Source organism: Coregonus lavaretus (genome assembly GCF_964263955.1).
Source record: "Coregonus lavaretus genome assembly, chromosome: 25".
Classification (NCBI taxonomy): Eukaryota; Metazoa; Chordata; class Actinopteri; order Salmoniformes; family Salmonidae; genus Coregonus; species Coregonus lavaretus.
Window position 1 is genome coordinate 28,530,257 of NC_140012.1, and position 12,520 is coordinate 28,542,776.

The 12,520-nt window shown below is 40.9% G+C and overlaps 2 protein-coding genes across 3 annotated transcripts in view; both read right to left on the bottom strand.

Annotated features, from left to right (window-relative positions):
* The window catches only part of hs3st3b1b (heparan sulfate (glucosamine) 3-O-sulfotransferase 3B1b), a 29,256-nt gene extending 24,011 nt beyond the window's left edge, over window positions 1-5,245 (bottom strand). The window contains 1 exon segment of the mRNA XM_084142327.1: window positions 4,359-5,245. Coding sequence (XP_083998453.1) covers window positions 4,359-4,942 — 584 coding nt within the window. The 5' untranslated portion in view covers window positions 4,943-5,245.
* A 4,804-nt stretch (window positions 5,246-10,049) lies between these two features.
* The window catches only part of cox10 (cytochrome c oxidase assembly factor heme A:farnesyltransferase COX10), a 92,399-nt gene continuing 89,928 nt past the window's right edge, over window positions 10,050-12,520 (bottom strand). The window contains exons 7-8 of one of the 2 annotated variants that reach the window (XR_014609853.1): window positions 10,740-11,689; window positions 10,050-10,416 (exon numbers count right to left, since the gene is read on the bottom strand). Coding sequence is in view for 1 of the 2 variants with exons in the window: in XM_084141757.1 (XP_083997883.1) it covers window positions 11,247-11,689 (443 nt within the window). In the remaining variant the exon portion in view is untranslated. Of the gene's footprint in view, window positions 11,690-12,520 lie in introns of both variants that reach the window. The other variant, XM_084141757.1, reaches the window with a different exon arrangement.

The window sequence follows — 12,520 nt, forward strand, 5'->3', positions numbered from 1 at the left end:
CAGGGCATATAGTAACTTCCTTCTCAATTGAACTGGTTGGTCCACACAGCACAGACTGCCCTGACTCGCTCTCTCTCTCACTCCTAAGGGGCTGTTCATGCATGACCTCACAGTGGAAATGTGTACCTCCTGATACAAAGCGCCTCCTTGCTCAAAATCATGAATCTTGTGTTTGTCTTTGACACCAAATAAAAACTGTCAAAGTACATCAGAGAATCACAATAATACTGTTATCACTGCTCTATTCTCTCCTCCTCTTTTATTTTCTTTCTCGCGCTGCATTTAGTTAGTGGAATTCCAAGGCTAATTTTGTGTGACCATTGGCCCGCGGAGACAAAGATGGTGCAAACTTGCCAGAGAAGAAGAGTGGAAGGCACAGTAGTATTGTGCAAATAAACATCATGGCATCACAAGATCGCTTTACACTATTGCAAAATAATTTATAAATTACCCACACATAATGCAACAATAAACTATGACTTAAAGGAAAACTCCACCCAAAAACTATTGTTTGTATTTGTTTCATTAGTCCATTGTTGATTTAGTTCCAAAATGTTTTTCATGTCAGCAAGTTTTCAAGATATATAACTTTCAAAATACATCCAGTATGATCTCTCTCTCGTATGGAAAGTCCAGTATGTGACACTAATGGGAAAGTTAGGAGTATTAACGATGAAGTATGATTTAATCTGTTTCGTTTATCTTCTCCTTTAAGAAAACAAATAAGGCTTATCAACACTTTCCATGAGCAGCATGCAGGGAGAACTACAGCCAGCTGGTTCGCTGCGACACACACACTTTACATTCAGTAGGGTTTGGGACCTTTTTATTGACCCTGCTTGTCTTACTGTTAAAGCATCCAGACTGAGTTTCACATCATAAAGTTACATAAGAGCAGGACAGACAGAGGGAAAGCAACAAAACAACTCTTCACTTTGTTTGTGTGGCGTTTGTGTCTCCGGCAAAGACACCAGTGCCCAGATATAGAATTTCAGTGTGGCATGGCATGTCTGACACAAAACGTGTGTGATTGCATGAGAGGAGAAGTCAGTACAGCTTACTGAAAACATGAGATGCTTTCTGACAAACTGGTTTAGATGGAAAAGCTCAGATGAACTTTTCAGTCAGTTGAACAGTGTGTGTGTGTGTGTTCGTGAATGTGTGTGTGTGTGTGTGTGTGTGTGTGTGTGTGTGTGTGTGTGTGTGTGTGTGTGTGTGTGTGTGTGTGTGTGTGTGTGTGTGTGTGTGTGTGTGTGTGTGTGAGTGTTAGTGTGAGTGTGTTGGCCTATATACTAAACATACATTTGTTCACAGATCAAATTACACTGTGTTCCAATATTGTTACTATTGTCCCATCAAATGATAAGCCAAAAGTGAGGCTTGGCTGGAGGGTATGATTTCTTGAGCAGATTTGAGGGATAACCAGAGGCCTAAGAAAAGCCTGGAGAATACTTAATAAAGCCCAGCCCCATTCTAGATACAGATATGGGTTTATGGGCCACACAGCCAGGATCCCAGATAAAACCTTGGTGCATGTGTGTTTATTTTATCCGTTCCTCACACAGTGCCCGCCAGCAGGCAGCCGTCGCGTCATGTTTTCTCTGTAAATAGCGGTCAGGGAGAGGGTTGCAACATCGACCCAAAAGAATCCACTGCAGCCATTGTCCTCATTACCGTTATCACTAACTGCTCAATGTTCCATTTTACCCATGTTTGTTCTTTCTAAAAGTATGCAATGATGAAGAGGAAATTGGGTTCATGGGAAATCTAAATAAAATGAGCTATAATTAGCGCCTACCATTTGGATAACTTATTTCAGCCGAAGTGTGCACAGTTTAATAAATAATTGTAAGCTACGGCTATCAAAGCCAATTCAAAAGCTCAAGTTGGATCCCTGAATAATACATTCGGCATAAAGACAGTGTCTTTATTTTGAATCAAATCCATATAGCCCAATACCCCCTCCAAACACACAGGTTTCTCATTCCGCTTTTCTTTCATTTCACTGCTCTACTTTAGTTGGGGGCCCTCAAATGGCTCGCATATTTAACAGCCCGGCTCTTTACACACAGCACCAAATCCGGTTATTCAGAGGGGCATGCAATCCAGAGTTGTTTTTATCAACTTGTCAGATGAGCTATTAGTTCTGCTCGCCGTCCAGGGACAAGAGATGGAGAAACTCTACATAAACTAAAGCAATGTCCCTGGGGTTAAAGCAAGGAGGAAACCAACCACTATGCATGGTCCCTGATTTTGCTGCAAAAACCTTCAACAGTTAGGCTATTTTCTGCATTTCACTGAGATATTACACTGAAATGAAAAATACAAATAGGCTGGCTGCATTTCATGCATTGATTTCATTCTTTTAAAGTTTTCATTTGACTAATTTATTCAGGTAAACGGATTAGGTTACATAATGACCCACTCATATTAATTCGATATATGAGTTGCCATTGCTGAGTTGTCGTTGACTAGTGGCCTGCTGAATATAATACTGAATATGACATCTAAATTATGTTATTAGGCCCTACTACTTTTATAGGCTGTTAAGAAAATCCACCATGAGGTAGAGGCCTAAATATTTATTTTAGAAGGCACACTTGCTATGCACGTTGTTTATAATGTTTAATCATGCATTAATAATATAGGAGAGGGTGGGTCATGTATTTCCAAATATTGATCAAGGAATAGCTCACATACTGTTGGTGGGATTTTGTATGATTTATTATTTAATTAATTCTGGGGTACATTTTTCTAACATTGTCCTACAGTAGCCTACTTAGCCTAGTATATTAGTCCTCCTCCCACTCATTATCCGTAAAAAATTTAAATGACTGGTATAAAGGTTAGTTAGTAGTATACCCTCTTAAGAAATGTTTGAATCTTTTTTTTTTTTTATGTTGTTCTCCCCGCAGACCAGTGCTATTGTGTTGTAGATTACTGTTCCTTTCGAGTGCATTTATTATGTATAAGTATTGAAGGAGCGAGCTAGGACAAATCCGCTTAGCTTAGAATGTATTTAAGCTTAACATTATTGTTTCCAACTCAAATAGGCCTAACTATAATAGTAAGTATAGCCTGACATTCCATATTTATTTACATTTAAAGTTGGAAATATACTAAATGTAATTGATAATTAAAGTAATCAAGCACATCTTATTTCTAATATATTAGGCCTATATAACATCCAATAATAGGCTAATAATACTTTTTCGATCTCGAATTCAATACATTTTCCACATTAATCCACACCTTGCACATTGCCTGACCTTTTCAGACTGTACTATAATAAACGCATGTAGACCTATTAGTAACTTATATTCAGTTTATAATCAACTAATTTTTTATTTTTTATTTAAAAGTTAAACTCAGTTTAACAGCGCTGAAAAGTAACCCGTTAACTTGCAGTATTGCACTGTGTCCAATAGAGACCACTGCACGACGTGGAAACGGCCCAGCCCACATTATACTGAGACCGTGCATGTTCATTCAGGCATAGTCTAGCCTACTACCGGATCATAAACTGGAGAAATCAAAATACAAACGTATGCATTTGTTCTCACTTAATGCTATTCAATGACCCTACAGTTTTACTCATGTTTGAATACTCGATCATATGTCCACGTTGACGCGAAGACTGCTTGGAGTTTGGAAAAGCACTATACTATACTATATTTGGAATACCAATATACAGAACAAAAAATCGATTGGAATAATAGTCTGTAACTGTAGCTTATAGATATTATATTTTCTATTGAACTTAGCCTAAATATGGTCACTGACGTTATGCAGAATAAACTTCTGTTGCAAATAGCAAATAGGATATGATCTAGGTCTATTATTATTCATTATGGAACTAACTAAATTGACGTTTTGAACATATTTCGTTTTATTTGATAGATTATTAATACAAATCGTAATATAAAAACGTACAGATAGAATTATCCTGAATTATAGTATCGAATCCTTTACATACACTGCATTGTTTAATTATATACTGGTTATAGCTTTGTGATAAATAAGATAATACAACTTTTCCTGTGATTTTAATATTATCAACTATGCTAGTCTAAGTGAATATTAGACTGTTATAATGCAAAGAAACCCTCCACCGTTTGCAATGGGATATAATGTTTGTGGAAGATATAGGTAACGAAACGAGAAGCAATAGGCTACCATGGACAACTATTTGAACTTCAGCTCTAATAACTGGATGAATAGCTATGACTGTCATGCATATTCTCTCACCGTTTCTTGTATAGTGCTGGTTCATCTATGGGAATCATTGATATATGTCTGATAGCCTATCATCTTTAATGCACATTGAATGTGAGAGCATATAATGTAGATGTATTTACCTGTACCACTCCAGTCCATTCTCGTAGTTACGGTCGAAGAAGTGCGGCTCCGCTCCCACAGCTCTGATGTCTGGATGCACGCGGAGGAACTCGAGCAGCGCGCGCGTCCCTCCTTTCTTTACCCCGATGATGATCGCCTGCGGCAGCTTCTTGCTCCCTGAGCCGTTGGAGAAACTTGACATCGCACCCGGCTCAGGAGCTCTCTGCCCCTCGCCCCTCATCTCGTCCCAGTCCTCTGCTCCTCTGTACGCGTCTATATCGTTATTGAGCAAGTCTCTGGAGGAGGTCCGGACAGAGGGTTCGTCATAATCGGATTCTATATCCACCCAGGGTTGGGGTCTAGGGAGCAGTCGGGACATGAGGTCCACTCTGCCGTTATTCTCTATCCTTTTACCGACCACGGACCCTGTCTCCTTTCCCCGGTAATTGTCCACGACCAAACTTGGCATGGTGGCACAGTAGCCCACGCAGGAGTAGAGCATATATACCCAGAGTAAAAACATGATGCCGAGCAGAAAGAGTTTATTTTTCACCGGGCTGAATGAGATCGCATACAGATTGTGACAAACCAGGCTATATTCCATAAGCCTTGCGATTGCATACCATATTCCAGCGACACATATTGCCAAAACCACTCACTCCCAATGGCACCTCAAGTAGCCTCGGAAAATGCACATGCCATTCACCTAAAACGAAAAAATTAATAAAGCAAGCAAATAAACTAAAGCGGATGATGCATCCACGGGTGCAAAGTCATTGCATGCTATAATAGTTATTCACCAGAGCCACGGGAAATAATTCGGAAATTGATTCGAACGACTGGTGCACTTCAGTGGTGCTACTCCAAACACCAGCGGTCTCTCTCCACACGCATCACCGTTGCCAACCCTTCGAACATCTGCTAGTTTTGAGGCTTCTCTCGACGACTAGACCTTTTACAGAGCGAGGGGCGTACCGATACGTCTGATTGACAATCACCATGGCCAATTGACGCACGCAAGCTAAATACTTAGTTGTTGTTGATAAAAACGGACCTATCACAGGAGAATGTGGGAGGGCGCTCGCGTTGGGATCCTCGCCATAGAGATGAAACGCTCTTATTGGATGAAGAGATAAACGGGATTCTATATAATCACTAGGGAAATTATATAGTTAAAACTGTATTTTTGATGAGGCAGCTGCGAAGTCCACCCGCTGTGCTATTCCCTTTTTTATCTTAGCGCATTATTTAATATGTATACTAACTAACACATTGGATTGGGTAGGGGGCTCTTTTCTGATTCTGTGTCATATAGCCTTAGGCCTACGACATTACATTATTTATTATGCATATCACTGAAGCGCATACTTTTGAAGTTATAGGCCTATTTATGACCTATCTGGTCATCTCAAACTCATTATGAATAAATATACTTTTTGCTCGTAGAGATCTTCTTCATTGCCAAATATATGGGGCCCTTGATTGTGCTAAGCACGGTATACAGGCTGCATTATAAGTTAACTATTTTCTTCCATATTTTCAAGGAGAAAAAATATTTTCGATTATTGTGCTTTTCAAGAAAGCTACATCGAGACATAGGCTACAAATGAGTATTCATAACAAAAAGTAGTTTTAACAATGTCGTTTGTTTGTTTTAGCAGAGAACTTGGAGAAGATAGTAGCTATATGCTTGACAATAATGAAGTTGAACTGTTGGTGAAATCAACTTGCAAGTCATTTTAGATGAAGAAATTAGCGGTTGTTATCAAAGGAATAGTAGCCTTTGCCACTTGATTTTTTTTACAGTGAACGTAAGTTGTCATTAATTAAATATAAAAATGATTCATACCTTTATTATTGATAACAATAAATTAATTATCAGCAGTTGAATGACAAAAACGACAAGATTATTATTATTAGCCTATTACTATTATTATTATTATTATTATTATTATCGAAAACAACAACACAATGATTCCAATTAGAATTTTGAGTTATGTAAGTCTTGTAAGAAAAAATATGTCTTCATTCAATTGAAGAGGACTTTGGCCTATCAGTTTGTTATTTGTTAATATTAAACTACTTTTATACCATCGGAAATGACCACGTTGGCCTAAATTCAATGTAAATATGCAGAACAATGTCGACTGTAAACGAAAACAGGGTGTGCTGGAATTTCGAACCAGCTTGCCAACAAGTCCCCAAACTTTCTGATCGCGCTGAAGGTGTCTGGCTATTTATGAGGAAATAAACGCATTTGTATACTTGAGAACTTTTTCACTCTCACATGGATATGAATGTTATAATGTGTATTAAGCATGATTTAAAGTTTTGGAGCAACATATGAATGCTCATTCATAAAGGTAGATATTTGTTATTATTTCTTATTGAATATGTAAACATTTTCTTCATAAATAAGTAAATTAGACAAATATTTGGTCAATCAATCAATTATTTTTTCGTTAATTGCAAGGGCAACTGGTGTAGCCTAGTAACATACAGACTGCAGCGCCGCCCAACAGCCTACAAACTCAGTGATGCACGGTACATGAAAACTAAACCCATTCTCCGAGGACAATAAACTATTCTATTTCATGCTTTTAGCATGTTTTTTGTAAATGTTTAAACTATCAAGAAGGACAAACATCAAAAAGATCTTAACAGTGCTAAATTACAGCAATATTTTAACAACTTTGCACGGCAGACATCAAGTCAATGACAACCCAAACATTTATCAATTTAACTTCAAAGGACATCTAAATTCTATCTAAAATCACATTAATTAGGGGTCCCACCACGGAAGGTAGTGGAAACCTTATTGTAGAATATATTTGTCTTATTCTGAAAAAGAACTGATAAACCAAATGATAAAAAAACGACTGCCAAAAAAGACTAGCCTACTTTAGCCTGAACATTTTGACAAAGACACTTCACATTGCAAAGATTTCAGTGATGTTTATGCTAGATAATTTACAGGCCACTATAAAAAGACATAGGCATAGCTATACAATTCCATACTTTCGAGTCACTGAAATCTTTACACTACTGTGTGTTTTTGTGTCTTGAGACTGAATATCTCACAAGTGAAACATAATTTTCAAAGAAGATCAAGTAATGTGCGCAGGATCTGTTAAAAGGCCCCAAAGTGACTTGAAAAGTATGCTACTTTACCGAGGCATTGGAGGTAAATCCACGACACCGGGGGTAGGCCACTTTACATGACTGACCAGACAAATAAGGCAGCGCCGGGAGAGTCGGCCAGATGTTACCGTCAAGAATCAACTCGGTCCTCCTTCGGGAGTGCATCTCTTTGTAGGGCTGTATCTTCTGTTAATGGAAGCCTATATACGCTAAATTGACTCGGGTTCATTCGTTCTTATGTGTTTAACATTGGGCCCTATAGACTAGCCCTACTAGACAATATTCAAATCAAGAAATCGTTTAAATATTTTTTCATATGTACATTTTTATTTAGGCTATACAATTCTAAAAAGTCAAATAATTCCAGAGTCCCAAAATTATGCTGAACAACTACATCCCGTTTAGCATACGCTAATATAGGCCTAACAACCTATGGTAGGCTAGTGAACTTGATCGACCAAATAACATTGAGGGATGTACAGAACATGAAGAGCCTCGATCTCCTCCGATAGTAAAGTGGAAGACAAAAGGCAACTATTAGGCAAAGTCTTTATACGATCCATCAGCTAGGTTGTCGTGGAATGTGAGCCATTTTCTCGTTTAATTCTCTGAGATCAGAGCCCAGATGTCGGGTCACTATTGACATAAACGCCAGCATGCGTTCACCGTGGATGGCTGGATGGAAAGTTCCTTCCGCGTGTTTATCAATATTTCACTCTTTGTTGTTGACTCTGGCAAAGGCCCTGCTGCCTGACGCTCTGGTGCCTTCAGTTGAGGAATAAAATGTGATTTAAAGGGTGATGTCACTGCACTGAATAGGGGTTTTAAGTCCCAAATGGCACACTATTCCCCATGTAGTGCACTAAATAGGGTGCCAGTTGGGACAGATAATAGGAGAGACTTCCTTTAAATTAATTATTATGCATGCATAACTTTGGGATGAAATAAGGGAATTCTTCTTATAATGAAATACTGCTAGTTCATGAAATCATACCAAACCACATTGATACATTTTCTCCGCCTTATTCCAAATAAAGGGAATAAATAGTGCTGAAATAGTTATATGAAATAAAACACAGACAACGAGGAAAATAAGAACTTTTATATTTAAGACTATTACTTAAATATAAAACTAGGCTACTTTTTAAAGATGGAACAATTGTTATCCTTAAAGGAGGATATCATTTACCTGTTAACAAGACAGCAGGTGAGGAATCAAGGCTTCTGGTGTGACCAGATCCATCAGCGAAGGGAGCTCCAGGACTGTAGACATCTCAGAGTGGAGGCCTGGTAATACGAGTCATAGTCGCTATACACTTGTCATTTTTGCAACAGGCGAGAGCTGTATTAAAAGCCTAGCAAGTTTGTACAGCATCTGAGATTGGAAGGGAGAGCGAAGCAGAGGTCTGTGTATACGTCCCAGGTCAAAAGTAGTGCGCTATGTAGGGAATAGGGTGCCATTTGGGAGGCAACGAGAGGCGAGGAGGAACCCCAGCAGGGGAAAGGTGAGAGGGTAAGGCAGGGGCAGACCCCCTTGCCTCACCGTGGATGGAATCGAGTGAGGTCCAGTCTACCACACTGCTTTCGCAGACTCGTCTGAGCGGATGTTGTAAACGTGACAGGCAGGCAATCACACTGACTGAGCCCTCAGAAGGTTGGCAACTGACATTTAATCTACACAGAGATAGAGAGCTAGACACAGAGAAACTCACACAGACACACATAGGTTGCGGTGGTGTTTTTTCAGCCTATACAGTAACAGCTGTGCCCCAGCCCTTCCCCTCCCTGATATGGAACACTGTATCCATTCTGAGACCTTTAGGAGGATATTACACAGTTCTGTTCCTCTCGCGGCATGCATGTGACAAATCCCACAACCCCCTTTGTTAAATAAGGAAGGGGAGGAAAATAGATTGTGCCCCCCAAATTGCACACCATTCCCTATATAGTGCACTACTTTTGACCAAAGCCCTATGGGCCCTGGTCAAAAGTAGTGCACTGTATAGGGAATAGGGTGCCATTCGGGACACCAACATTGTTTAATGGAAGTGGGTGAGGTTAAATGTAAACAAGCACCAAAACTAGGGGTAAAGAGTGGAAGGGGAGCATGTGTTGGACTAAGTGACAGGTGCAGCAGTGGGTTGGTTGTTGCTAAATAGAAGGTGTTGGGTGATATTGATATTCATGTAACTAACTAACAAGTGTGTCTACTGAGGCTATGATTAACCTGAATCTTGACATTACCAAAGTTTATGCCCATGCCAACACAATTATCTAGCTGGCATGTAGTGGTTGTGTATGTGTGGGTGATGAATATCTACATAGATGTAAGACTCATCCCTCTTATGTCAGATAGCGCGAGGACGCAGTATGCACTGATATGAATGACGCCCCCTGTGGGAAGGACTTGGTGTCAATAATGAAACCCGCTCTATATTGGCTTTAATATGGATACCACAATTATTTCTATGCTTGAAGGACACACAACACACCTTTGATGCAGTATGATGAAATAATTAGACAATCAATCAACTGGCTCAACTCAACAAAAGTAAATCAAATCAACTGGGTAAATCATAAGACGTTTATTGTAAGAGAACATTTGTAACCCTTTTTATGTCTTACAAAAATGGTTTACAGGTCAACTATTCTCTTGTGTTTTGGTGCAGGTGAACCATGTAGAGTTAAAGCAGTATGTTGCAGACAGAATAATACCCTCCACTGAGTTTGCTGAACAGCTAACATCAATAGGCATAGGCAATCGTTACAGTCAAGTAACATAGGCAGGTAATAACTTATCATTGCATTTCAGTGGCTAGGTTGCTTTAAACTTATTTCCTTAAATCGATTTAAAAAATGTATGAACAAATATTTACGTAAATCAACGTACTGTTGTCTCTCATTTATCTTACACGTCTTCATTGCCATCACAGTTGACTCATTTACATTTACATTTACATTTTAGTCATTTAGCAGACGCTCTTATCCAGAGCGACTTACAGTTAGTGAATACATATTTTTTTTCATACTGGCCCCCCGTGGGAATCGAACCCACAACCCTGGCGTTGCAAACGCCATGCTCTATCAACTGAGCTACATCCCTGCCGGCCATTCCCTCCCCTACCCTGGACGACGCTGGGCCAATTGTGCGCCGCCCATGAGTCTCCCGGTCGCGGCCGGCTGCGACAGAGCCTGGATTCGAACCAGGATCTAGTGGCACAGTTAGCACTGCGATGCAGTGCCTTAGACCACTGCGCCACTCAGGAGTTCTTTCTTTACGTCATCTTGTGTTGATACAATACATGGGTTTCTTTCCTGATTGTGGCAATATTGCGAATCCATAGGAGCAATTTACACTGTACAACTTTCTTATTAATAACAGTCATATAACATGGACAGGGACTATAGTGCAGCCTTCCTTTATAAATAAATATATACACACATTGAAATGATTAATTACACCCTGAAGTCATTTCAGGAATTCACAATATGTGTGGTTTTCGTTGATCAACCATTTCAGCCATGTTGTTCCTCCTCGTCGCCTTGTCTTGAGGGCATGGAGAGCGCAGTCAGTGAGCACCACAAGTCCACACACACTCAGATCAAATGGAGTGTGTCCCTAGTACTCCCCTCTCTCTGGATACAGATAGCAGAGGGAGGAAGACATCGTAAGGTAATATCTCCATTTGTATGAAGGGCGGGTGGAGAAGTAATGGCGAGTGTGTTGGGAGTTGGAGGTGGTGGTGGTGGGGGTCTAAGGGACTATCCTAGTTCTGCATGGCGAGGGGCAGGGGTGCTGGGGCTAGGCTCAAGGTCTTCGCCACGCCCTCTTTGTCGGTCCGGGATTTCTTACAGGTGAGCGCAAGCAGCAACAACATAGGCAGGTGCCACAGACTGCAGAAGAAGAGCTTGCGGGCGGAGCTGCGGTCTCCCTTCTGGTAGAAGCGGAAGGCCAGATAACTGATGTAGAGGTTGATGGGCAGGGAGACTAGAGGGAAGGTCCAGGTGGTGACGTCCAGCACGGGGCCCAGGACCGAGAGACCGATCAGTCCCAGGCTGTGGCGCAGGGCCACCCTCTTACACATGCCCGGGTGGGTGACAGACATCATACGGTAGCCTCCCCGGGAGTAGTCCTCACGCAGGTTCCAGCTCAGAGCGTTGAAGTGGGGGAACTGCCAGCAGTACAGGAAGCCACCCAGCAACAGAGCACCTAGAGAGGGGGAGGGAGAAGAGAATATATTGACAATGACTAGATAGAGAATTCACAAATCTCTTGGTGTTGCATTTCCCAGTCCCTCTCGCAGGGATTTTGCAGGGATTTTTGTTGATATTTGTGGGCAGAAATTCTTGATTTTGCTGCAGCAATTCTGACATTTTGCATGGCAATGATTTTGTCCAATTCGTCATGAAAATGCGCTGAGGAGGGAAAAAGTTTGTTGACATGTGGCTTGATTGAACCATATTACCTTCTTTTTGTACTGCGGTGATGGGTCAGTTGTATGCGATAAAACTGTGATGATTTGACGGAAAACAGTGCGGTGCATAATATGCAGGAAATTGTTGATTTTGCTATTTTTTTTGCCAACGCAGAATACTGGAGGGACTGATTTCCTTTTTGACTGCATCTACGTCTTTCTTCAATCAAATTCTCCTTTCTGGACATTTCGCTGCCCTGACCCCTATGACACAGCCTTTGTACAGGATACAGGAGATGTTGTGAGGTGAGAGAGTGAATAAGTAACTGAATACGAGAACATGGATGTTGTAGACACTAGAAAGAGAGGAGGAATCCCCCTGTCATTCTGTCTGTTCTGTTCCTCTCAGACCTGTGGTTAAACAGAGCGAAAGAGACCCATTCATCGGCTCGCCTTGCACATCCTGTCTGTGTGTGTGGGGGCAACAAACAGCCCGGGGCCACGTGTACGGTGTGGCGTTGTAAACGCTCCACCAGAGAGCAAGTAGCGGCAGAGAGAGAAACAGGAGACCCGCCCGGTCGCCAAGGCACAAAGACTCACTCGGCAGCACTGCAGAGGCACCCGAG